Below are 25816 nucleotides of genomic sequence, written 5' to 3'. Positions count from 1 at the left end.
AAACTCCGCCCACTGAAATCAACGCATGCATATGATATGAGATAGCCTAACGGTCAAGACACTAATTATTTCAAAGATATGATGTGAGAAATATTTTAACCAAATATTTGAAACGAAAAAAAAAACTCTCATGATTGAAACATGGAAATTCCAAATATAAGAGGAGCAATTCCTCAGCGATAACCCATTCCAATGCTTTTAAATTGATCGGTTGGACGCACTTGTGTGCTGACAATTCAAATCGTTGGACCACCAGAAAGTTCAACAATTTATAAGTAGGTATGATTTTATTCAAAAAAAAAATTTACATAGTTTTTTTTTTCTTTTTTTTTTGAAGGAAAGAGCAGAATGGAGGAGAAGGATTTTCGTAGACAATCCAAGTAGTTTGGATAACAACTTAATTAAGTTGAGTACGTGTATATATGTTCATATCTATATGCTTGCTTCTATTTTTCAAATAATTAGGTTTGGTTGCCCAATTAATACGATATCTCTTTAGTTTTTTTTTCCTCCATTGTTCGAATGACTTCCCTAAAGAGAAGTAAAAATAGGTGCGGTCAAAGGCTTTGATGGGCCTGGGCTAAATGTCATTAGCTCTAAACGTTTTGGGATCTTGGTCTCCAATTAGAAATTTGCTTTTAAGTGTCTCAATTGGTTAATTGAGAAAATTCGTACTTACCAAATGCTTGAATATGGGAAGGCAGTCACGATCCTGAATTCTGTTGGATTCTGCTGCCAACTCTACACATGTAGCATCAATGGCTTCGAGTACTAGCTTGTGTTGAGGAAGATCATCGATAAAAGATGAGTCTCACCTAGCATGGAAAAGAAAGAATGATAGAAAAGGTTATTAATCCAGAACAAACATTATAAACCTGTATGGCCTAATGATTGCATCCTTCTTTCAATTAGACGAGGTTCCATGTTCGAACTTGGCGGGAGGGGTGTTTCTCTGGATGCTAGAAATGAGTAATTAACATCAGTCCATGGTCTTGATCACATTTTTTCAAAAAAAAAAAAGAAAGAGAAAAAGATAAGAAATTATGCTAAGCAATTCTCTATGCAATTAAGTTGGAGCCCAAACAAAATGGGCTAGCGCTAGAATAAGACATGGTTGTTATGTTAACAAATGAAGCACTAGAAGAAATTCGAACTAAGAATGGGTTCAGTAATGCTGTAAGAATAGTCAAATCTGTAGAAATCTGTGGACCATAAAGAAAAAATATGTAGAAATCTGTGGAGCTTGTAATCACCAATAAAAAATGCAACAATGGAAGGCTATTACTAGTTATCGGGAGTCTAACTGGGGATGGAAGTACAGGAAAAGTTGGTTTTACCGACGCTTTTTTGCCGACGCTTTTTACAAGCGTCGGTAAATTTCCGTCTAGCGTCAAAAGTTGCTGATGCTTGTAAAAAGCGTCGGCAACAGACGAGGTGTAGTTCTCCGGGCTAAGACGACGCTAAAAAGCGTCGTCGGAAGCCAACAGAAAAGATTCAGGCTAAATACCAACGAGCTCCCTCCTAACCACACCTCACACACCTGTCTCTCTCTCTCTCTGCCTGGCCACCGCCCCTCTCTCTCTCATCCCTCCTCCCTCATCTCTCTCGCCCATTCCTCGTCTTCTCCAGAAACATCTATTTAACCAGTAGTATTACCCACATCTCTCTCGCCCATTCCTCGTCTTCTCTCTCTCTCTCTCGAAACATCGGTCACCATTAAAGGCAGAGAGGAAGGTAGGCGATGGCCAAGACCAAACCCGGCAAGAAGGACCTCGATTCCTACACCATTAAAGGCACCAACAAGGTCTTCTTCCCCGACCCCGATGCTCCCCCTCCGCCGATGCCTCCTCCCACGCCTCTGCCGCCCATCATCGGGTTCGAGATGTCCTCCTGCTCCTCCCTGCTGTACCCTACGCCGCCAGAAGTCGACGGAAGTGCCAGCGGCGCCGGCCAGTGCTGCTGCTGATGCGCGGCCGCCGCCACGGCCGCCATGTGGTGGTGGTGGTGCAGGTACCCCTCCGGCGTCCGGTAGTAGGGGAAGAACTGCTGGTGGTACTCCGCCCCGATCACGCCGGCTCCGGGGGCGACGCCGCCCTCCGTCTCCTTTCGGTGGAAGTTCCGGTGGCAGCTGCAGGCGGCGCAGCGCAGCCCGTCCAGAGTACCCTCCTCCCGGCCGCCATGAACTCCCCGCACCCATCCACCGCATGCCCCCCGATATTCACTGCGTGGTTCTTGAGGCACTCTCTGTACCTCCCTCCCCCTACCCTGCTCACCTTCCGGTTACCCGGCGCCCCCGCCCCCACGACCGCCACCATCCCCACTTCCCCTCCTCCGCTACCACCGCCTTCGCTCACCTTGCCGCCTCCGGCAGCGCCTCTGCCGGAATTCCCCAGAGGAGCCTCGTAGCCGGAGCCCACCGGCAACCCGATCTCCTCCTCCAGCTCGTCGTGGTCGTTGAAGTCCATCTCCGGATCCGTCGACCGGAGATCCCCGGTCAGATCTCGAGATCAGGACCCGGACCTCCTCCCCCCTCCCTTTCTCTAACTCCCTCTTTCTTTTCTCTAACTCTCGGGCTTAGCCTAGCTTTAGCTTAGGGGAGGAGATAAGAGAGAGTGTGGACACCATCAATTCACACACCGCCCGCACCCCGGCCATCCTCCGCCTTCCGGAGCTCTCCGCCGCCTGCGTCAAGAAGGCCCTCGATCTTGGCCCCTAGGGCCTCTTGTTCCCCAGATCGAGTCCCCTGGTGTCGCCAAGCTTTGCGAGCATGGGGTATCTGCAGGATGCGATGGAGGAGGCAGAGAGGAAGGTGTTGGGGAGGACATTGGGGAGGAATCGAGAAAATTATTTTTAAAATTATTTTTTTAAAAAAAATAATTATAACGATGCTTTAAAGCGTCGCTAACTGGGTTTTTAGCGACGTTTAAAAGCGTCGCTAAAATACGTCGCTAAAAACCTTCTTAGCGACGCTTTCTAGAAGCGTCGGCAATTCTTTTTTCCACTCCGACATAGCCGACCCTTTGGCGACGCTTTTAAAAGCGTCAAAAGGAAACAGATCAACGCTTATAAGCGTCGGTAAAGGCCTCAAAAAGCATCGCCAAATCTTGTTTTTCTTGTAGCTAGACTTCTGAAGTCAATCATCCAACCAAAGTCTTTACTTTATAATAATAGTGGCAAAGCCGGTCATTTGCATGGGGTACTAGTTAACATGAAAATTTCTCAATGCATTGAACACCCCCAATTAAGATATAGAGGGTGGGGTGGGTGGGTGGTTGGCACAGTGTAGGTTACTTAAACATAATTAAATATTGTTACCTCTTGAAAGCCTCACAGAAGCGCCGAAGTTCTTGAAGATTAAATCTTTTATCGTCAAAGAGATCATCAAGAACCATGGCCAGGACTACACCCTTGGCGTAGGCCAGACGACAAGATGAAAATTGAGGTTCATACATAGTTGGTGCCACTACAAGGTAAGATTGTCCAAGCCTTTTGCAGACACATTTCAGTCCATCAAACCCACATCTCTGCCACCATCTGCAAAACCCAAAGAGGAGTGTTGAAATATCCAAGGCAAAGAGCTACAAGATGAAGATAAAAATAAGTGACAGATTATACGGCTAGATAAAATGACTGGATAATGATTTCCATCACTATCTTCGATTTACGTGAGTCAAACCCTCCAAGATCTAAAATGAGAGCCTTCTTTCCTAATCGAGGATGGGTGCGCTCATGTGGGTACAAACCAATTTGCTTAGGTTGTGGGTTAGTTATAATGGCTTGGTTCGTATAACTTCTCAGATTATTTTTTAGATTTTCCTTTCTGATGAAAAGAATTAAGAGGTTGGTCGTCAAGCTTGACCTTTGTTATCTAACTTGTTTTTATGCTTTGTTTTATTTGATTTAAAATATCATTGTTGGAATTTGGGTCCACAATTTGCAATTTGTATCTTTTTTGATAAATTAGTTTCGCCGAGAGTGCGGTGAAATTAGTCTTATTACATAAATTAATATAATTATGTATCAAAATTTATCATGATTCACAAAACAGTATGCCGTTACTCTCATCTCCCCTGTATCCATGCAACTAGGTCTATTTCATTCAACACTGATGATTGGGTCCATTCCCATCAACACTTTCTAATATCGCGGAACGCCGTTCAGGTTTCCAGGATCTGCTTACTCAAAAAGAAAAAGGTTTACAAGATCTAGTTTAATAAATCACAAGGACCTTGTGTTTGGCAAAAATAAAGAGTAACTTTAATCTTTGTTATATCTTAGATCCTATTTTGACCGTCCATGCAGCAAGACAAGCATCCATGCAACAATAATGTTGAGACATTAATAGAATATGTTGTACATATACTTGATTTGACAAGACAAGCATCCGTGTCTGTAGCTAAATTAAATCGCTCACACGCACGCATCATAATGCTCATGCATGTTTGTTTCATTCTTAATATTTTTCTTCCACAGAGAGCAAAGAATAGTGCAGGAATACCATTTTACGTGTCAAGATCGAATCTAAATTCTCTCCCTGGCTAGGCCATGAGAAGAGTGGCAATTTTTTATCCGCACTCACTAATTAGGGGTACAAATGGGTCGGATCGGATCGGCTCCTGAGTGACTCCGATTCAATCCGATTTTTTAGTCGATTTTTAATTTTGGACCCAGATCCGACCTGGTTGAAGATCGGATCGGGTCGGGTTCGGGTCGGATCCGGATTCAAGTTGGGACGGGTTCAGATCCGAATCAGATCCATAAGAATTTGGGCAAATCTAATTTGGTCAAATCATAATTAATGACCCATATCACACTATTTTTGATCTATATGACTGATTGGACGGAACTTGGTGTCTCCCAGACCTTCCAAAATCCAATTCCTGGCACATGACCCATATTCAATTCAGTGTTCCCTCACTTCCTCCCTGCAAAAGTTAAAAAAAACAAAAACCCAAAAACAGAAGGAAAAAAAAAAGCCAGCTACCGAGACACCAGATGTATCAACAGTGTAATAGATCGAGAGCTGACGGATCAATAGTGCCACGACCCACACATATATAATAATAATAATAAAAAAATTCTCTTTTGTATTTTCCTCTCTCTCTTCAGGTCCATTCGGGTCAGATCGGATCCGTTCGGTAAATCCAGATTCGACCCAGAAAATGATTCGAGTCCAATTTTAGGACCCGACCCGGACCCACGGATCCTAAAATTCGGATCGGGTTGGATCTACACAGGTCGGGTCTCGGATTGACCGGACCCATTTGCAGCCTTACCACTAACCATCAAAACTCATCCAAAATAATGGATTTGGGTGTTATTTTTTTAAATCAATCAGTATGAATTAGTTGAGATCAATTTTATTAGAAATGGATTGGGTGTAGTTTTAGCCTATCAACCTGATGGGTCAATGCAAGTATAATATAAATCTTTAAAATCTATCTTTTAATTGCCAAGATCGAGAGTGGGTACAAGTACTGGTGCAAAGAAATGTATGTTTTAGAGATATTTTTAGTGATAAAGCATTTAGAAAACAAGTGCAGAATGAAGCTTTGAGAAAAAAATTGAATTGGATGGATAAATCTGGATAAAACATTCCGGTAGTCAAATTCATCATTAAATCTCTAAAAACAGTGATAGCTATATCATATACGATGCTCTATAAAGAATTGTTCATTTGATTAGAAAAGTTGCATAACTAATAGTTAAGAAAATAAATAAAATATAATAAAAAGAAAGAGGAGAGTGTAATATGTTTAGGATTTATCACTTTTTCCACCTAAATTTTGTCTCACACTTTCTTACTTTGTTTGGATCGGCCATTCTAAATACCTTATTTTTAGTTTGTTTTGCTTTTATTTATTTTTTAATAAATAATAGATAAGTAACATGCTATTTGAGGTTGATAGGTAGGTATGGGCTTTTATGAAATTAATAGGTCGGGTATGGATTTGTTCTTTTGAAATTAATTATAATTGGTCTGATTATGGGTTGAGGTTCATAACTCAACCCCAAATTGATTTGATCCAAACCTGGCCTAAGCTGGCTCATTGCTAGCCATAATTATAGGGATAGAGGTGTCAATTAATGTATCCAAATATAGTCAACAAACAATTATTCTTTTTATCCAATGGCTTAGATCTTAATTATTTGACAACCTTTAAAATATATGACTTATCATACTAACCTCTCAAATTCCTCCAGCTCTTGTTGATATAGCTTCTGCAACTTTTGAAAGTCTAACTTTGCAAGTTGTAAATATTTTCTTGTACTCTCATTTCCTGACCACAATTGTCTTACGGTGCTTATTGTCTCTAATCTAGGCAGGAGGCATTGACAGGGCAATTCCAATGCAAAATTTACCTACACAAATCAGATTAAAGCAGATTACATAAAGCTAAAAACTTGAAATGCCTGCATTTTATGTTAGAAATGGTTACAAATAGACTATGCTTGCTAGTATTTGTCATGTGTATTGAACATGATACTTTGATGTGGGGTATAAATGGTTACAAATAGTGCTGCTAGAAGTACCTAAATAGGGATAGGTTCATTATATAGCTGCAATTTCACTTTTCCATAAGTACTGGGGAAAAAAATAATAGGGTTATGGAAAGTTGATACTCTTAGTAAAAAAGTAAATATTTTTATACGAGATTCCATGGAATTTATTCCCCGAAAGGATAACAGGACCATCAATTTCAACCATAGTTAACTTAAATTGACTGATGAGGAATGTATGTGCAAACATTGTATGTCTGAGGGTTTATATGCAAATTTAAAAGCATTGAAGGGTTAATATGCAAACTATTGAAGATTTAGTTAATCTGAAAACGATAAATAATCTAAGGTTGTATATTCTGGATATTTGGAACATTTCTCACTTAATCTCATCAAGCCAACTTCGTGATCCAATTGCAGTTAATTAGTCTGCATGGACCTATATTCAACGAATATATACTTAGGAACTTCATTCAAATTTAAAGAATCGGGGCATTATTACATGAATTTACAAAAATAATTAGAGAGTAAATGCAAAAAATCTTTTCCAATATAAGTCTCACCGGGTCAAGTTTATGGGAACAGAGACTGGATGACAGAGTGTCTCGTCCATGGACATGGCACAAGGATGCAATTCGGATTGTAGATCCTAATTTTCATACTACAATACAAGTTTCATGTGTCTATTTCCTTTCTTTTCTAAGTAATAGTGCTATTGCTATCCGGTAAGAATATAGCTCAAATACTTCAGAGACAAGCAGTATACCCCCATGATTCATTACCAAGACTACTCTCCTAAAATATTATGGTAATTTCCCTTCTTTTCCGCAGTTTTTTTTCTTTTCTTTTCTTTTTATTAAAAAAGAATCTTCCTCCCTGCTTTGAGAACAGGATATGTCGTTGGATTGTTCAGCCAAAAACTTAACATTTTTGCCAAGACCAATCATCAATGATCGTATAAACCACATTCAAGCGACAGCTTAGGGGGGGTCTTACCTCTATCCCAAGGTTGTTGGGCTGCAAAAGAGTTGGGTTCCCCTCGGACAAGACGTTAAGGAGTTGGGACCTTGCAAATTCCTGTGCTTCTCCCATTATTTTTGATTCAGTCGGGAAGCCTGTCCGAGAGCATCTATACAGGTTCAACAGAGCTGATATATTGGTTGGTGAATCGACGGAGAAACATTCATAAAAGCTCTTTTCCCCATCCTCTAAAGCCATAAGAACACCTGCAAATAGATATCCAAGTGGTCAATCTCATTTAGTTGAGTTATATGGGCTTATGGGCTTGGAACAATCCCAATCGAGATGTTATTGGAGCAGAGAGAAAAGGCCGTGCGTCGATACCTGCAGAGACGGGGTAGCCATGATGCCTCAGCAAGCGAAAGGCTAATACTGTGGCTTTTGCATCATTCAACCCATACCTATCATCCCATTGCCTGCGGTTGAGAAACATAATTACGTACAGAGCTGTTTAGGTAATTAAATACGAGATGACCGCATCTTATATATAGGAGTCCCCACCTTCAAAAGAAATTTTGAAGATGTGGTCATGATCTCATGACACAATTGTTTTATTAGATGCCAGATTTTGGTTGATTTAAGAGTCTGGTTCATATTTTTCCTTCTCTACAGTTGGCTGGGTGGCACTTTATACACTCATGGCACGAGGTGCGTTTATATATACTAACACGATGCACTTACATGTAGCTTGTGCGTAAAATACGTCGGATTTGGTGTTCGAAGTATCTTTGGATTCCAAGCCGCTCCATCAAATCCACCAACATTAGAGCCTCAAAAAGAGCAGCAGTATCCATTAGACAAGTCTCAATGGATGCGAGTTCCACCTCTATTGCACCAACCAAATCCTCCTCTTTTTCCTCTGCCTGCATGAAGCCCTCCTGCAAGAGGCTAGGTTGGTAAGATCATGTTATATCTTATCTTTCTCCTGTATCAGTGTGAGGATCCGTGCAGGTGTGTGTTTAGTCCCACATCGGTTATTCGCTAGATAGATTTTGGGTACTTATATAGAATCAAGAAATCCAAATAATTCCTTTTGGATAGCCTTTTTGGGTGAGATCTTGTATTATTACAAATGGTATCAGAGCGAACTCGGTTAATAGTCTATGTGGACTAGGGGACACTACAGCCGGGTTCATTAAGGCTGACCACAGGGGCGAGTACATCAACACTTGAATGAGGGAGTCTGTGATGACCCGTGCAGGCATGTGTTTATTCCTACATCGGTTATTTGCCGAGAAGATCTTAGGTACTTATATAGAAAAAAAATTCAAATAATACCTTCCGGCTAGTTATTTTGGGTGAGATACTGAATTGTTATAATAAGCCATGTTTGGTAACTCTCGTCATGCTAAATTTTCTAAGTTCCGCCTTCCTGTCATGCTAATTTTTTTTTTTTTTAAGTAAATCTGGCATTTCATATGGCTCTTAAACGAACACAGCAGCCCGTCAAGTCATAAAAAAGGAAAACGATACAAATAGTGCTGCTAGCAGTACCTAAATAGGGATAGGTTCATAATCATTGTACCTAAATAGGAACGGAGCAGCTGGCTGAGCAAGGGAGCAGGGGAGAGCCATACTGCTCAAAATTTTTTCCTTCCTCTGGCCTCTGATCTACTCGTGGTGACTCCAGGTATAATGCCTCGCTGCCTTCTATATAAGGATGAGCGCGGGGTTTAAAGCCTAAACACTCGTCCCTTAAGCTAATGCAGAGTTATCAGTTCGTTCAAACATGTTAACGTCATTTAAAACATTACCACAATATAAATTCAAAAAAACAAAAAGTTTTACAAGATTTAATAAATCACAAAGACCATGTGTTTGGCAAAAATAAAGAGTAACTTTAATCTTTGTTATATATATCTTAGATCCTATTTTGACAGTCCATGCAACAAGACAAGCATCCGTGCAATAATATTGAGAATTAAAAGAATATGGTGTACATATACATGATTTGACAAGACAAGCATCCGGTGCATGTATGTAGCTAAATTAAATCGCTCGCACACACATATCCGAATGCTTATGCATGTTTGTTTTTCTCTTTTTCTTTTTTTTTTTTTTTTTCCGGAGAGATGAGGATAGTGGCAAGAATACCCCTTCACCTGTCAAGATCGAACCTAAATTCTCTCCGTCTAGGCCATGAGAAGAGTCGCAATTTTTATCTGCATTCACTAACCCATCAAACTCATCCAAAATAATGGATTTTGGTTTGATTTTTTTAAAAATAGATAATATAAGTTAGTCAAGATCAATTAGAATATAAATCAAATGCTATGAATTAGTTAAGACCAATTCTATTAGAAATGGATCGGGTGTAGATTTAGCCTGTCTCCCTGAAGGGTCAATGCAAGTATAATATAAATCTTTAAAATCTATCTTTTAATTGCTAAGATCAAGAGTGGGTACAAAATACTAGAAATGCATATTTAGAGATATTTTTAGTGATCAAGCATTTAGAAAGCAAGTGCAGAATGAAGATTTGAGAAAAAATTTTAATTGGATGGGTTATTCTAGATAAAACATTTCGGTTAAGTCAGATTCATTATTAATTTTTTTAAAAAAAGTGATAGCTACATCATATACCATGCTCTATAAAGATTGTTGATTTGACTAGAAAAGTTGCATAACTAACAGTTAAGCAAATAAATAAGATATAATAAAAAGAAAGAGGAGAGTGTAGCATGTTTTGGAATTTTCACTTTTTCCACTTAAATTTTGTCCCACACTTTCTTACTTTGTTTGGATCGGCCATTCTAAATACCTTATTTTAAGATTATTTTGCTTTTATTTATTTTTATAAATATAGATAAGTAACATGCTATTTGAGGTTGATAGGTAGGTATGGGCTTTTATGAAATAAATAGGTTGCGTATGGATTTGTTCTTTGGGAATTAATTATGATTGGTTGGTTATGGGTTGAGGTTCTTAACTCAACCCCGAATTGATTTGATCCAAACCTGACCTAAGCTAGCTCATGGCCAGCCATAATTATAGGGATAGTGTTGTCAATTAATGTATCCAAATATGGTCAACAAACAATTATTGTTTTCATCCAATGGCTTAGATCTTAATTAGTTGACAACCATTAAAGCATATGACTTATCATCCTAACCTCTCAAATTCCTTTAGTTCTTGTTGATATAGCTTCTGCGACTTTTGAAAGTCTAACTTTGGGAGTTTTAAATATTTTCTTGTACTCTCATTTTCTGGCCACAATTGTCTTATGATGCTTGTTGTCTCTAATCTAGGCAGGACGCATTGACGGAAAAATTCCAATACAAAATTTACCTACACAAATCAGAATTAAAGCAATTTACGTAAAGCTAAAAGACTTGAAATGCCTACATTTCATGTTAGAATGTGACATGAAAATAAGTGTCACGGACAGCTTGCTAGTATTTGTCATGTGTATGTGTATTGTGACTACTGGGACTGGGCCGCCAGATGGGCCGACCTGGACCAAGGTCGGCAGCCCATCTGGAGGCCACCACCTCCTATGGTCCTACTTCGGAGAGGTACAGCTGCCGGCGGAAGGGAGAGACAGCTGCCGACCATTAAAGTGGTTATCACCGCCTAAGAAGCCCTATTTTCTAGCCCTCTTATCGTGCCCCTCCTTCTTCCTCGGAGAGGAATTCCTGAACCAGCAACCACTGAGGCGCCGGAGCAGGGATCGTTGCAGTTCACCCCCGAAATAGGTAAGCCTTCCGACCACCTTGTTTCCATTTTCCCCGCCCTTCCTCCTCCCGATCCACTCGGGAGGATAGGTAAATTAAAATAGAAAAAGAAAGGGAGGAAGCAAGAAAGAAAGAAAGAAGAAGAAGAAAAGGGGGAAGAAGGGGGCGGGGACTCACCTGTGTGTGGCCATGTATAACCCGAACCCGACCTGAAAAATTCAAGTCTGGGTCGGGTCTAGGTCCAGGTCGGGTCCAATATGAGAGTGATTCAAAAAGAGGGGATTTTCTTTCTGCTACGTCTCCGATTTTGTTACCCTACACCCCCTCCCACCCACATTAAAAAAAGGAAGAATAACAAGTAGAGAAGATGTTATCGTCTCTCCGCCAATCATGCCGTCGGCACTCAAAACACCGCTGCTGGAACACTAGTCTCGAATTCCTAATCCCTCTCCTCCAACCCTTCGCCCCTTTCTCCTCCTTCCTCTTTATCCCCACCTAAAAAGCCAAGTTTGCTGCCCTCTTCCCGAATAATTCATTAGAAAAAGTCGCGATAATGGGACCCCCCAGCCCCCTGATTTGATCCTGGCTATTCTTTTCGTGGACCTCTTGGTCCAGATCATGGACCGGCTGCTGAACTCCGGAGATCGGAAGTCTTTACACCTTGTCTCCCGTAGCTTCATCCGTGTGGAGGTGCTCCACCGCCACGCCTTCCGCATCCTCCACTGGGAGTCCCTCCCTTCCCTCTTGCGCCGCTACTCCACTCTCGAATCCCTGGACCTCTCCACCTACTCTGCCCTCGATGGCGCCTCCCTCCACATCGCCGGTGGCCGTCGGGGGTTGAAAGGAATGTGCCTCGCCGGGGCCACGGGGATCGGGTGGTGGGGGCTGGAGGCGCTGGTGGCAACGTGCCTATAGTTGGAGGTGGTGGAACTGGTTGTTTCAGCGAAATAAAATTACTTGTGGTTTATTTGAGTTCTTTTGAGGTGATATTCCAACACTAAATTCATTGCTTCGCTGCAGGCTCAAGAAGCCTTCATTCAAGTGGGTTAAACATAAAATCTTGGAAGAGCTTCATGAATTCTTCATCGGAATTGTGAAAGCCATCCATCCTTACGTAAAGAAGACAGGCACCCCGAGCATTACTCAGGAGTGCACGGCTACAGAACTCCGGCACTCCTGCTCTTGATCGATAGAGCTCCCACTCCAGTTCCTGACAGGCCAACTCAATCACATTGCTGAGACCTACCATGGCTTCCTCCTGGGTGCAGCCTGGGTGGTCCCTCATGTAGCAGCCAACCCCCGTGGCCTGCTTTCCCTCCTCGAGCTCCCTCGAAAAGGAGGCAAGATCATTGGAAAGTCGGCATACGACGGAAACGAGGTGCATGAAGCGTGAGTCAGGACCAATGTGGCGGAGCATCTCATCTGTGATCTTCTCTCCCAGAAAGAATGCAGATGTCCCTGTTACCATTTTCGTTCCAATAGTGTCCTTGGCGCATTGCATGTATTCTTCGTAGGTCGGAATGCGTTCGCTGTGCAACCATTCTGCTTCCTTTAGAAAGGAAGCTACAAACTCTGCCCACTGAAATGAACGCATGCATACGATATGTAAGCCTATTGTTGTGCTTGTGAGAGAGCCTATATGGTTCAGGACTTAATTAGTTCAAAGATATGACATGAGAAATATTCCAATTAAATATTTTTTTAAAAAATCTCTCATGTTTGAAATATGGAAATCTAAATATAAGACAGTTGCAACTGCTGAACTATAACTCATTCCAATGCTTTTAAGTTGATCAGTTGGCCAGACTTGGGTGCTGACCCATTTAAATTGTTAGGACACTAGAAAGTCCAGCAATTTATCGACAGGGATTTTATTTAAAAAGAGACTTAAGGAGAGTTTCGTTCTTCCGTTAAAGAGAAGGACAGAGGAAAAGGAATTATGTAACCAATCCAAACTAATACGAGACCTCGTTAGTCGTTAGCTATATTTCATTTCTTCTTTTAAATTGGCCGAATGACTTCTTAAAAAGGTCGGAAAGAGGTGCGGCCAAAGCCTTTGATGGACCTGGGCTAATGTCATTAGGACTGAATGTCTAATCTTTGGGTTATTGTCCTCCTGCTAGAACTTAGCTTTCAGCATCTAAATTGATTAATTGAGAAAATTCATACTTACCATATGCCTGAATATGGGAAGGATGTCGCGACCCTGAACTCGGTTGGCTTCTGCTGCCAGCTCTAGATAGGTACCGTCTATGCCTTCGAATGCTAGCTTGTGTTGAGGAAGATCATTGATAAGAGATGAGTCCCACCTGGCATGGAAGAGATATTAAGAATGATAGAAAAGGCCTTTAATCCAAACATTCTAAATCGGTTTATAGCCTCATGATTGCACCCTTCCTTCAATTAGAGGAGGTTCCATGTTCAAACTTGTTGGTAGGTGTCTCTCTGGGTGCTAGAAATGGATAATTGACATCAATCCATGGCATTGATCATGCTTTCCTCAAAAATAAAATTAAAAAAAAAAAGAAGATGAGATTAGATGTTATGCTAAGCTAGTCTCTACGCTGATTGGAACCCAGACATGGGTCAGGGCTAGAACTAGATTGTGGTTGTTCTGTTAATAGGTTCGGAGAAGTTAAGCACTAGAAAAAATTCGACAAGGAGGATCGTTTGATAATTTAGTATGGATTTAAAAAATGTTGTGGGAATAATTACACCGGAGGTGGAAATAAAGTGGTGCTTGTTAATTCACTATTTAAAAGAAAAATACGTATAAATCTATGGAACTCAGAATCACCAATAAAAATGCAAGAATGGAATATTATTAGTTGTTATCAAAAGTTTGAATGGAGACAGCGACTTCTGAAGTTAGTCATCCTCCCAAACTCTTTGCTTTATAATAGTGGCAAAGTAGGCGATTTGCATGAGATCCTTATTGACATGAAAATTTCCCCATGTGTTGAACAACTTCTCTGAGAAAAACAAAACAATTTGCTAGTGACATTCTCCTAGCAATTGGATACATGCTGAGAAGACCATCCAAAGACCAACTTTGCTAAGCATGAAACATGCTGAGAAATTGGGCTGCCTCCTCCAAATCGAGAACATTATAGGTTATTGAGTTGGTGTTTCCTATCATTTCATTGAAATGGTCGGTTGGGGGGGGGGGGGGGGGGGGGGGAGATGCGGGGCCGTTAAACATAATCAAATATACTTACCTCCTGAAAGCCTCGTTGAAGCGCCGAAGTTCTTGAAGGTCATAGCTTTTGTCATCAAAGAGATCATCAAGAATGGTGATCAAAGCTATACACTTGGTATAGGCTAGCCGAAAAGATGAAAATTGAGGTTCATAGATAGTTGGTACCACTATAAAGTAACTTTGTATAAGCCTCTTACGTCCACGTTTTATTTCATCAAACCCAAATTGCTGCCACCATCTGCAAAAGTTAAAGCAGAATATCGAAATATCCATGGCAAAGAGCTACAAGATGAAGATAAAAATATGTGATGATATCTAGATAAAATCACTAGATCATAATTTTCATTGCTATCTTCCATTTACTTGAGTCAACACTTGGTGACCGCTCCAAGATATGAAAGGAGAACCTTCCTTCCAAATACAGGATAGGGCTCAAAATAATATTGTCAAATTAAAAGAATATGTTGTATATGTACTTGATCTTAACTTTTCTCCAAGATCTTGGTTATATGTTGCTAGAAAATCACATACACATATACAACTCTTTTTATATATAATTAGATCAGATATATAATTAGTTGGAATAAATTAGAAAATAAATGGACCAGGTATGAATTAGTTGAGACCAATTCTATTACAAAGGGGTCAGGCTTAGGTTTATCCTCTTAATTGGCTTGGTGAGTCGATGCAAGGAGAAAATAAATCTTCAAATTCTAGCATTTAGTTGCCAGAATAAGTACAAGTATGGGTGCAAAGGAAGTTAATATTATATAGATATTTTTAGTAACAAAGCATTTAGAAAGCAGGTGCACAATCAAGATTTGGAGAAAAATTTTGAATCGGATAGATTATTCTAGATATAAGATTCCGGCTAGTAAGATTCATTCTCAAATTTCTAAAATTAGTGGCAGCCACATCATATGCCATGCTCTATTAGAAGATTGGTTCGGATGATTAGAAAAATTGCATAATTAATATTTAAATAAATAAATAAAATATAATAAATAAAAGGTGGAGAATATAGAATGTCTAGGATTTATCTTTTTTTCCTCTTAAATTGCTTCTCTCACTTAATTACTTTTTTGGATGTCCTATTCTACAAAACTAATTTTTAAGTTTATTTCACTTTTATTTATTAATATTTATAATTGATAAGTAATGTGCTGATTGAGGATGATAGGTGAATATGGGTTTGTATGAAAATAAATAGCTTTAGATTTATTCTTTTGAAATTAATATGAATGGGTTGGGTATGGGTTGAGGTTTTTTTTTTTGACTCAACCCCAAGTTGATCTCATCAAGACCTAAGCTAGCTCATAGCCATCCCTAATTGTGAGGATAGAGATATCAGTTGATAGATGCGAATATGGTTAGCAAGAAATTATTATTTTCATCCTATGTCCAAGATCTTAATTAGTTAGCATCCCTTAAAATATATGACTTATCATACTGACCTCTCCAATTCCTCCAGCTCTTGTTGATATAGCTTTTGCAACTTTTGCAAGTCCAACTTTGCAAGTTTTAAATATTTTCTTGTACTCTCATTTTCTGGCCACAATTGTTTTATAATGCTTCTTGACTCTAATCTTGGCATGAGGTGTCGGCGAGGTAATTCCAATGCAAAATTTACCTAGACAAATCAAATTAAAGCAGATTAGATAAAGCTAAAAAACGTCAAATCCCGGCATTTGATATTAGAATATGACTTGAATTTAAGTGTCATGGCCACCTTCTAGTATTTAGCATGTGCATGGACAGGTTCATCATATAGTTGCAATTTCACTTTTCCATAAACATTGCAAAAGTTTGCTTACTAGGGACAAATATGGAAAGAAGGATGGAAGGCAATATTCTATATATATATATATACACCAATCTTCCTCCCTTGCTTTGAGAACAATATTCCAGCGACAGCTTGCGGGGGTCTTACCTCTATCCCAAGGTTGTTGGGCTGCAACAGAGTTGGGTTCCCCTCTGACAAGACGTTAAGGAGTTGGGACCTTGCAAATTCCTGTGCTTCTCCCATGATTTTTGATTCAGATGGGAAGCCTGTCTGAGAGCATCTATACAGGTTCAACATAGCTGATATATTGGTTGGTGAATCGACGGAGAAACATTCATAAAAGCTCTTTTTTCCCTCCTCTAAAGCCATAAGAACACCTGCTAATAGATATCGAAGTGGTCAATCTCATTAGTTGAGTTATATGGGCTTATGGGCGTGGAAAAAGAACCAGCATACATCACAGCTAGGCCTGCAAGCAAGCATGCAGTTCGCCGGGACCGGGGTGTGCCCCTCAAGTTCCCATCCAGATATTATTTGAGCAGAGAAAAAAGGCCGCGCGTCAATACCTGCAGAGACTGGGTAGCCATGAAGCCTTAGCAAGCGAAAGGCTAATACTGTGGCTTTTGCATCATTCAACCCATACTTATCATCCCATTGCCTGCAGTTGAAAAACATAATTACGTGCAGAGCTGTTTAGGTAAATACGAGATGACCGCATCTTATATATGGGAGTCTCCACCTTCAAAAGAATTTTTGAAGATGTGGTCATGATCTCATGACACAATTGTTTTATTAGATGCCGGATTTTGGTTGATTTAGAGTCTGGTTCATATTTTTCTTCTCTACAGTTGGCTGGGTGGCACTTTATACACTCGAGGTGCTTTTATATATACCAACAAGATGCACTTACATATAGCTTGTGCGTAAAATACGTCGGATTTGGTGTTCGAAGTATCTTTGGATTCCAAGCCGTTCCATCAAATCCACCAACATTAGAGCCTCAAAAAGAGCAGCAGTATCCATTAGACAAGTCTCAATGGATGCAAGTTCTACCTCTATTACACCAATCAGATCCTCCTCAGTTTCCTCTTCCTGCATGAAGCCCTCCTGCAAGAGGCTAGGTTGGTAAGATCATGTCCGACAAAAAGCTATATCTCATCTTTCTCCTCTATAAGTGTGAGGATCTGTACAGGCGTGTGTTTAGTCCCACATCGGTTATTTGCTGGATAGATATTGAGTACTTATACGGGATCAAGAAATCCAAATAATACTTTTGGAGTAACATTTTCGGTGAGGTTCTGAGTTATTACAAATGGTATCAAAGCGAATTTGGCCCATAGCCTACGTGGACTAGGGAACACTACATTAGGGCTTGAATGGGGGGAGTCTGTAAAGACCCGTGCAGGCGTGTGTTTAATCCCACATCGGTTATTCGCCGAGAAGATCTTGCGTACTTATACAGGATCAAGGAATCCAAATAATACCTTCTGGCTAGCCATTTTGGGTGAGATTTTGGGTTGTTACAATAAGTCATGTTTGGTAACTCTTCTACAAACATTGGGAGGTTCATTATTTTGTAGGGCATCCTACTTAGCTGGGTGGGGAGGTGAATCAAGTCTAAGCAACGAGAATGCAAGCATCTAGTTTCCTCAGATCCATATTAGTTATAAGATAAATCATACATGGGAGTTGACATATCATATTTTTTTAATTAATTAGTATAAACTGGCATGCATCTCGAGGTTTAATAAATCTTGCTCTACTGCTAGAGAGAAAGACAGAGACCTCCGGCTTTAGAAGGGCAAAGGAGGAATGGCGCGTGCTGCTTCTCGTGCGAAGAAGCTGAGGTGAAAGGGAGAGTGACTGACGGAGGTGGCGGCCCGGAGATTCTGGCAGCGATACCAAGGCAGATGGGCGATGGGTGAGAGAGCGCGGAAGTGATGGAGCGGGAGGCTGAGCAAGGGAGCAGGGGAGAGCCATACTACTCAAAATTCTTTCCTTACTCTGGCCTCTGATCTACTCCTGGTATGACTCCAGGTAATGCCTCGCTGCCTGCTATATAATGACGAGCGCGGGGTTTAAAGTCTAAACACTCGTCCCTTACGTCGAAAAGTGTCATTTTTTCTTTTTCTTGTGGGCAACCTCAAAGTGAAATTAGTGTCCATATGTAGCCAAGAAGACAAAAGAAAATGGTGTACATATACGATTTTTTTTTTTTTTTCGTTGATCAGACTATCATTGACCAGTCTGGAATTTACACGCCCACTAAATCGACAATCAAAATAAGGCGACGTACAGAACAAGTATACTCCTAGCGAACTGGTCCTTAATGCTCAGCAACACGTGAGCTTCATTAATCTCTCTATGAACAGGTTCTGCTTGAAAAGTAGCCAGGGATGATATGTTCCGTCCAGCCTGGGCCAGGACGATCGGTTTTTCAACGAAGATGGTGACAAATGATTGTTTATAACAATGTATGACCAGCGTGATGCCATCTGGTGTCAAATAACAATTTCAAGCACCGATAGTTTCGAATGGCTTAATACTGATGCAGAAGACTTCTGCAATTGAGCAGGAAATTGTGGAGGGAGATCCAGTCAGCGATGCTTAATATTTGACATAGTCAGTTATAAATTTAGTGTCTGAATTACTTGATCTGTTGGTCATAGATCCTATGTTCTGAGTCTAAGATATAATATTTCTTCTTTGACACTTCATCATTCTAATTTATGCATGTACATTTTGAAATCGCAACACCTCCCACACTAAGGAAGAAGAGCTAATCCTGAATGTTATTTGCCGATGCTAGGAAGAAGTATCGGTAAGTTATCTACCGTGCCAAAATTTATCAACGCAGCTTATTAGCATTTGGAGATTACAATGCTTAAAAGCATTGGCAAGGAAAGAAGGGATTTTATTGACGCTTTCTGGTAAGCATTGTTATATTTTCCAATACTGATGAGATGCTGGAGATCCATAACTTGGACTAGAAGGTCACGAGCACCATAGCAAAGAGTGGGCTACGACCTATTTTTCATTGCAGAAAACGTCCCCCAAAGGTCATGCTCGGATTCGCCGCTCACCGAAATCGTGCCCGCCAGTTAAACTGATCAATAGGAGCGTAGCACGTGCCATGTGGAGTCAATAGCCAAACAAATCTTCAAATGATTAACAAAGGTAGTTACAGCTCAGCATGATCTTGGCACGCTGGATAAGGAAAGTCGTAATTGCCTAGGGCAAGAGATAGGGAAAAAGCATAAAAGCTCATCTGAAAATTGTGCGATTGGAATCACAACAGATCAACACCCTCCTCTGTATAAACTTGGCTAGGGGACCCTAGGTAAGAGACTTTTCACCTTGCTTTCACCTGTCATTCTACTCAGATCTCTACTATTCCTTTCCAAAACTGTAATAACCCAAAAAAACAAAAAGAAAAATTGGGGCCAAGGGCCGGCCCAAAGGGGCCAGGCCCAGCCCGACCTTTGACCAGCCCAGTCCCGTGGTCTTGTGGGCCGGCCCGGAGGGGGCCAGGCCCAACCCGACCGTGCACAGTGGCACGGTCCAAGCGGAGAAGAAGACTCCATTCCTCCCCGATTCTGGCAGAAGAGGTAGCTACCCGAGGCCAGTTCAAGTTCAAATCAAACTCAGAGATCTTGCCTATATAACTCCCCTTCTCCTCCTTAGTTTTCCACCACGTGAATTGCCGGGAATTGCCACCGATTCCGAGTTGCTTCTCCGAGTTCTTCCCTCGAATCCTCGCCGGAAACGTCACCGAATCCTCGTCAAGCTGAGGTAAGACCCAAGCCACTCCTCTCTTCTTCTTTGGATCATCTAGCCATTGTTTTCACCTTGAATAGAGCCAGCAAGTTGCCAAATATCCATCCAAAATAGGGGTTCCCTATTTCGGCTTCTTCCAAGCCCCGCCGGCGGCGGCTGCCGGGTTCAGCCGAGCTTCACCGCCTCCTGAGAGTTCTAAGTTCATGTGGCATCGATCAGGGAGATCGGCCATGTTCAGGCCGATTTTGATTGGTTCTTTGATGGTCTTCTTCCTCTTTTCTCCCCTTCTTCTCGTCGGCCGACTACCGTTGCCGGTGGTGCCATGGTTGAGGGTCGCCGTCGTCGTAGCTCGACCACTTTGGGCCGCCACCCCCCTGATCCGTGGAAGAGAGGGAGAAAACAACTCTCCTCTATTTTGGAAGAAAAAGAGAGCCCTCTCTCTTCTTTCTCTCTCCTTGCTCTCTTGGATTTCTCTCTCTTGTTTCTAGTTTCTCTCTCTATGGGACTTTCGAAACTTTTCTCTCTCTTCCTGTTGGTACTTTCTCCTTCTAAGCTTGATACGGGGTGATCATTGGTTGTGACGACTGTTGGATAGTCCTAGGTTGCTACGTGATGGTAGACCTTGTAGTGGACTAGTAGAGGGTTCTGAGTTGTCGGATATCTCGAATAATTTTTTATATTGATTTGATTTTTTAGGGAAACAATCTTTTGGAAAAGAGGACGTTGAGCAGAATTATGTGCACTCCGGTTCGTAGATCACAGTGTGGGCAGGTGATTGGTTTGTTTGGTTGTTAGTAAAGAGGTAAGAATCCTTGTACATTGACTTGCATGATATAAATATTTTTCTACCTATATATATATATGATATGCTATGATCCAGATAAGTAAGAAGCCAGAATAGTTTTATGATAGTTTTGGTATTAAATTGTATTTTGATCATGTTCGCTTGTGATGGATGGTTTGATGGGTACATATATGAGCATTACTTACATGTGCATAATCGAACTAATAGATGTGGTGCTCTGAACTAACAATGTTATTATTGGTTAACTCATCACAGGCTGAAAACGTAACTGTGGTTAGTCTAAAGCCAAAAATAAATAATAAAAAAATTGATATGTGTATGTGAATTAGATTAAATAAATAAGGACTTTAGAGCTTATCTCGTTATTATGGCAGGCCCGCCATAGGTTGGAAATGTGATAGTTTGTCAGGCTCCATCACGGGCTGGAAATGTAGAACTATAATTGGCAGGCCTCGCCACAAGCTGGAAATGTGATACTTTGGCAAGCCCCATCACAGGCTGGAAAATGTGACCGAGATTTGGCCCAAAGTCGATAAGATAATTGATCCGAATCAAGGTAAAAGAAACGGGAAGAAAAGCATTGAAAACATCAACGAAGATTTATGAAATATCTTATGCTATATCACTCTTGAGTGGATGGATTTCTATTGATATTTGATGTTCATATTTATACTGATTATTCGAGTATTATTGATATCCAGTTTGTGATTTCATGATGTGTGCAACGATATTTTATTGTTTTCAAACTTATATTATTATTATATTGGTGTAGATGTGTGAGGATTCTTACTGGGGTGTAAAGCTCACCATCCCTTCTTCTTTCTTTTTTTTCAGTCGTAGGATGAATAGTTTCGGATAGGTTTGAGCGCTGAGTTTGAGTGTCAAAGTCATCAGTTAGTTAGTTAGTTTATTTTGATACCGATGAACATTGAAAGCTACTCTTGTAATTGAACCAATTTAATTATTTGGATTTGTTGGATTTATCTATTTGAATTAATTAAAAAATTGTGGAGTTGTCGGATTTTTGTTCATCTGACAAAAAATCTACTTGACATAAACATTGAAGGGTTTCCCACCAATATGTTTCGACAACCTTGATCGCTTCGCTTTCATCGCAGGTTGGAGCTTGTACCTTGTTGGCCATCTTTATCCTAGCAAAGCAGACCTCATCCACCAAATTGCCGACTCCGTCAGATCGGATTTTCGGTGGCAACACCTCCCGACTTATCCCAACTGATGGGCCACCAGGATCTTAATTGGTGGGCCACCAGTTGAGGCCAGCCCTCTTATGGTCGATTTCCCACAAACAGAAGATGGGGTGTCTGGAAGGAGACCTGGATCTGCGGGATGAATTGATCAGCCTCTCCATCGCCAACATATTGGCAGTGAGGTGGTGGCTTTCAAGGTGGAAAGAAGAGGCCACATTGGATGATGTTAACCTACTAGGCCAAGTGCTGGCCACCTTCCTCTCACTATGCATGTCAACATGGTGTCGAAGCCCCTCACCATGGCCATGGAGTTCGACAAGGGCTCGGCTCCTTAGATGGGACATTGTTGCTAGCAACCGAGCCGGACGGCAAATGTACCGATTATTCGAGCTGCTGATCAATGCCGGCCTCTTTCATATGGTTTTGATGGGCAAAATCTATTATTATTATTATTATTATTATTATTGGTGCAACGGCGGCTCACACACTACGGATGTGAATGCGGGATAAGATCTATTATTCAATGGATGAGGGGCAAATATAAGAAAAAATAAAGGCTTCTGTCTTCTTGCCCAGAAGCCTGCATGCTTAGACACCATAATATTAAATTGCATGGGGCAAAAGGAAGAAGAGCTGCATGTGCTCTCCGCCACCCACAAGAGGCACTCTAATCCTAACTCTGAGCAATCGTGATGGAAAGAACCTAAGGAATGAGTTAGGGACCAAGTCCGCAAGATATCGCTTTATAATGTGCCTCACTCATTAGAGATAATTGCAAAGATTAAGATGGATATAATCTCCAATACGGTTGCATAGAAACTTGTTTCTTATTGTAACGGCCACAAACCATATATTCTATCACTATATCAGAGGCTTTTATTTTAAATTTAGAATCTTTATTAAAATAAATAAATAAAACAAAACTCGGTGCCCTGCTAGTGTGGGCTGCATCTGGATGAGCTTAAATTGAATCAATCCCCAGAAGGTTATCATCAACACATGGGCTAGGATCCAAGATATTGGGAGGACTTGGAGATCGAGCTTTAGGAGATGGAGGTTCCATATTGGCAGCAAGGTGCACTACAAAGGTTATAACATTGAGTATGCTCCTTTCACGATGGGCAAAGGAATATGCCCTAAGGGCACCTTTATGATGGTCCAAGACTCCAAATGGTGATGGCCCTGGCCAACCTTCTCTTCTACTTTGATTGGCAGCTCCCCAGTGGGATGAAACCCTAGGATCTGAACGTGAACTGCTAGTCTCTTGTCGCACTAACATGTCAAACCAACGTGCATGTTTCTTTTTTCTTGTAAAGCAGTCGCTTTGATAGCCAATATGCACGTCGACTGTAGTAGAACCATATCAGAACCTACGTTGTATCAAAGCAGCAGAACAGTCAAAAACTATCATGATTCTAGCCATGGAACTCCCCTTCTGCAATTATTAGATCTTCGTTGTTATCTACATATATTGCAGTGTAAATAAAATTATTTAGATTTTGGAAACTTGTATATATATATATATATATATATATATATATATATATATATATATATATATATATATATATATATATATATATATATATATATATATATATATATATAATATGGAAAATATTGAAATTATTGATACTTTTTAATATTTTAAATAAAATAGTTTGAAAAATATCATAAAGAATGAAATGAAGTTATTAAATTTTTATTTTTAACAGAGGAAAAAGAATTGATTTTTTTTTACGAAAAGAAATAATTATTAAAATATGAAATATCAACATACTTCGATTAAGTATATTTTATAATGTAAATAAGCTTTTAATAACTATAACAAATCTTAACTTTAATAAAGTAGATTGCTGACATGGAGGCTGGGTGGTTCTTAGCCTCCAGAATTTTTAAACAATATAAGAGATATTATAGGTGGCATATTTCAATTTTCTCATCTTTTTTAATTGCTAGAGATTCTTTTATTTCTTATAATTACAGTTTCTAACACTTTACCGTGTTCAAGTTGTCCTATTAAAAAAGTTCCACAAAGAATAAGAGCATCAAGCTATGTACACAGACAGTAGACTCCTACAGAATCGGTCCTTACACTACAGAAAAAAAGGGAAATGCCAACGCTCATACACCGACACTTCTTAAAAGCATCAGTAATTTTGGTCCAACGCCAAAATTTGCCAACACTTTTTAGAAGTGTCGGCGGTCACAACGCTAGAACGGAGCTTGGGTGATTAGACGATGCTTAAAAACATCATCGGAGTCCCACGACGCTTTCTCTAAAGCGTGCCCATTTCACCCACCCCCACCCACATATATAAGGCCCCCTCCTGGTCCCTAGCCCCTCCAGCCGCCCGCCGCCTGCCGCCCTCCTTATCCCTAACCCCTGATTCGGAGCCATGGCCATGGTCCAGCTCCAAATAGGGGGAGGAGATGCTCCAGCCCCAAAGAAAAGTGACGGTCCTTTTCTTCTCTCATCCTCCTCCTCTCTGATCTCTCTCACTCCCCTCCCTCTATTTATATTTCTACTTCATTTTAGGGTTTCTATCCGGTGGAGAGGGGATGGCAACGGAGGAGAACAGGGGATGGCGACGGAGAGAGGGTGTAAGAGCACCGGCGGAGAGCCGCACGTCCTCGCCGTCAACGATAGCTCCATTGACCGGAGGGGTTTTCAGATTTCTCTATGGTGCCTCTCTTCATCTTTCCTTTCCATTTTTTTTCCTCCCCTTATTATTTATCTTCATTTCTTTTCTTTTTTTATTCTTTTTGTTCCTTTTTTTTCTTTTTCATGTTCTTTTCTCTTTCCTTTCTTCATTCTTTCTTTTTGTTAGATAAATAATATAGTTTCAAAGAACGAACTTTGATTGAATTTTTTTTCTATCTCTCTTTTGCAGTGACGGCTGTGGCTAGCAGGAAGAGAGCTCTGGAGCTCCTGGGTTAGGTATGGCCATTTATTTAAATTTTTTTAAGCTATATGTATAGAATATATTTTTTCTTAGGATTAATATGTGAATATAAGATTTGGGTTTACTAGATGCCGGAGATGACCGGGTACTAGAAATGGAGCCCCCTCCCTTGCCTCTTCCTCTTCTTCTTCATCGCTTCCGAACGATCAGGGCTTATAAGCCGTCCTCAAGGCCCCCAGAGATTTGTAAATAATTTTTTTTTAAAAAAAAATTATTTATAAGCGTCAGAATAGACTATATTTTTTTTGTATAAAGCGTCGGCAAATCCCTTGTGGAGTGATTGATTAAAACCCTATTTGATTTTGATGAGCTCAAAGCATTTGAGTATATTTCTTGTTTACTAATGAATTCAATTAAGTGTTTCAGTGAAAATCTTGTCTAAGTGTCTCAAGACTTGGTGCATAGTTTTTGGATAAGTTAAGAAGTCAGCTTGAACCAAAGTCTAAGACTCGAGTCGACTCCAGAGTATCACGAGTCGACTCCAAGCGTATCAAGTTCACTGGCACGAGCTCGAGTCGACTCCGGATCAGTACGAGTCGACTCCGATTGAGAACAGGCAGAAAAGTCAGAGAGCAGTTTTCGGGTCTGAGATTCGAGTCGACTCCAGTGGAACGCGAGTCGACTCCGATGGTTGGCAAGTCGACTCCAAAGAAAGTGAGAGTCGACTCTCAGAGGAACACAAAGAAAAAGTCAGAGAGCGTTTTTCGGACTCTGAGATTCGAGTCGACTCCCGCAATACACGAGTCGACTCCGAGACTCCGCGACCACAAAGAAGACAGAAGACCAAGTTACTGCCTCTGAGATTCGAGTCGACTCCCAGACAGCTAGAGTCGACTCCAAGGCAGCTTCACATCAAAAGGGCAGAAGACCAAGTTTCGGAAAC

The 25816-nt window shown here is 40.7% G+C and overlaps 2 protein-coding genes and 1 pseudogene across 2 annotated transcripts; all 3 read right to left on the bottom strand.

Moving 5' to 3' along the window:
• Nucleotides 1-1176: 1176 nt before the first annotated feature.
• On the bottom strand, nt 1177-2726 carry LOC149751057 (zinc-finger homeodomain protein 1-like; annotated as a pseudogene).
• Nucleotides 2727-6162: 3436 nt separating this feature from the next.
• Nucleotides 6163-8453, bottom strand: LOC149751056 (bifunctional levopimaradiene synthase, chloroplastic-like). Its single transcript, XM_089928255.1, has 3 exons — nt 7846-8453; nt 7498-7727; nt 6163-6363 (listed from the first exon to the last, which is right to left on the bottom strand). The coding sequence occupies exons 1-3, from the start codon at nt 7952-7954 to the stop codon at nt 6178-6180; spliced, it is 525 nt and encodes a 174-aa protein (XP_089784381.1). The 5' UTR covers nt 7955-8453; the 3' UTR covers nt 6163-6177.
• Nucleotides 8454-12228: 3775 nt separating this feature from the next.
• On the bottom strand, nt 12229-18208 carry LOC148699653 (bifunctional levopimaradiene synthase, chloroplastic-like). Its single transcript, XM_089928050.1, has 8 exons — nt 17963-18208; nt 17088-17284; nt 16744-16835; nt 16325-16554; nt 15849-16024; nt 14414-14632; nt 13369-13504; nt 12229-12774 (listed from the first exon to the last, which is right to left on the bottom strand). The coding sequence occupies exons 1-8, from the start codon at nt 18155-18157 to the stop codon at nt 12229-12231; spliced, it is 1791 nt and encodes a 596-aa protein (XP_089784176.1). The 5' UTR covers nt 18158-18208.
• Between the last annotated feature and the right edge of the window lie 7608 nt (nt 18209-25816).

The sequence above is a fragment of the Phoenix dactylifera genome, chromosome 17 (genome assembly GCF_051530095.1).
Source record: "Phoenix dactylifera cultivar Ajwa chromosome 17, Ajwa_hap1_PhDact_Kaust_v1.1, whole genome shotgun sequence".
Classification (NCBI taxonomy): domain Eukaryota; kingdom Viridiplantae; phylum Streptophyta; class Magnoliopsida; order Arecales; family Arecaceae; genus Phoenix; species Phoenix dactylifera.
This window is presented reverse-complemented; position numbering and strand designations above follow the sequence as displayed.

Bases quoted from the DNA above. Each gene is read 5' to 3' on its own strand.
- LOC148699653 (XM_089928050.1), bottom strand. From the start codon at position 18,157: ATGGCTCTCCCCTGCTCCCTTGCTCAGCCTCCCGCTCCATCACTTCCG. The intron at 16,555-16,743 runs GTATTGACGCGC...ATCTATTAGCAG, and splicing joins TGGCTACCCAGTCTCTGCAG to GTGTTCTTATGGCTTTAGAG. The intron at 16,025-16,324 runs GTAAGACCCCCG...TGATTTGTCTAG, and splicing joins CCAACAACCTTGGGATAGAG to GTAAATTTTGCATTGGAATT.
- LOC149751056 (XM_089928255.1), bottom strand. From the start codon at position 7,954: ATGTTTCTCAACCGCAGGCAATGGGATGATAGGTATGGGTTGAATGAT. The intron at 7,728-7,845 runs GTATCGACGCAC...ATCTATTTGCAG, and splicing joins TGGCTACCCCGTCTCTGCAG to GTGTTCTTATGGCTTTAGAG. The intron at 6,364-7,497 runs GTAAGACCCCCC...TGATTTGTGTAG, and splicing joins CCAACAACCTTGGGATAGAG to GTAAATTTTGCATTGGAATT.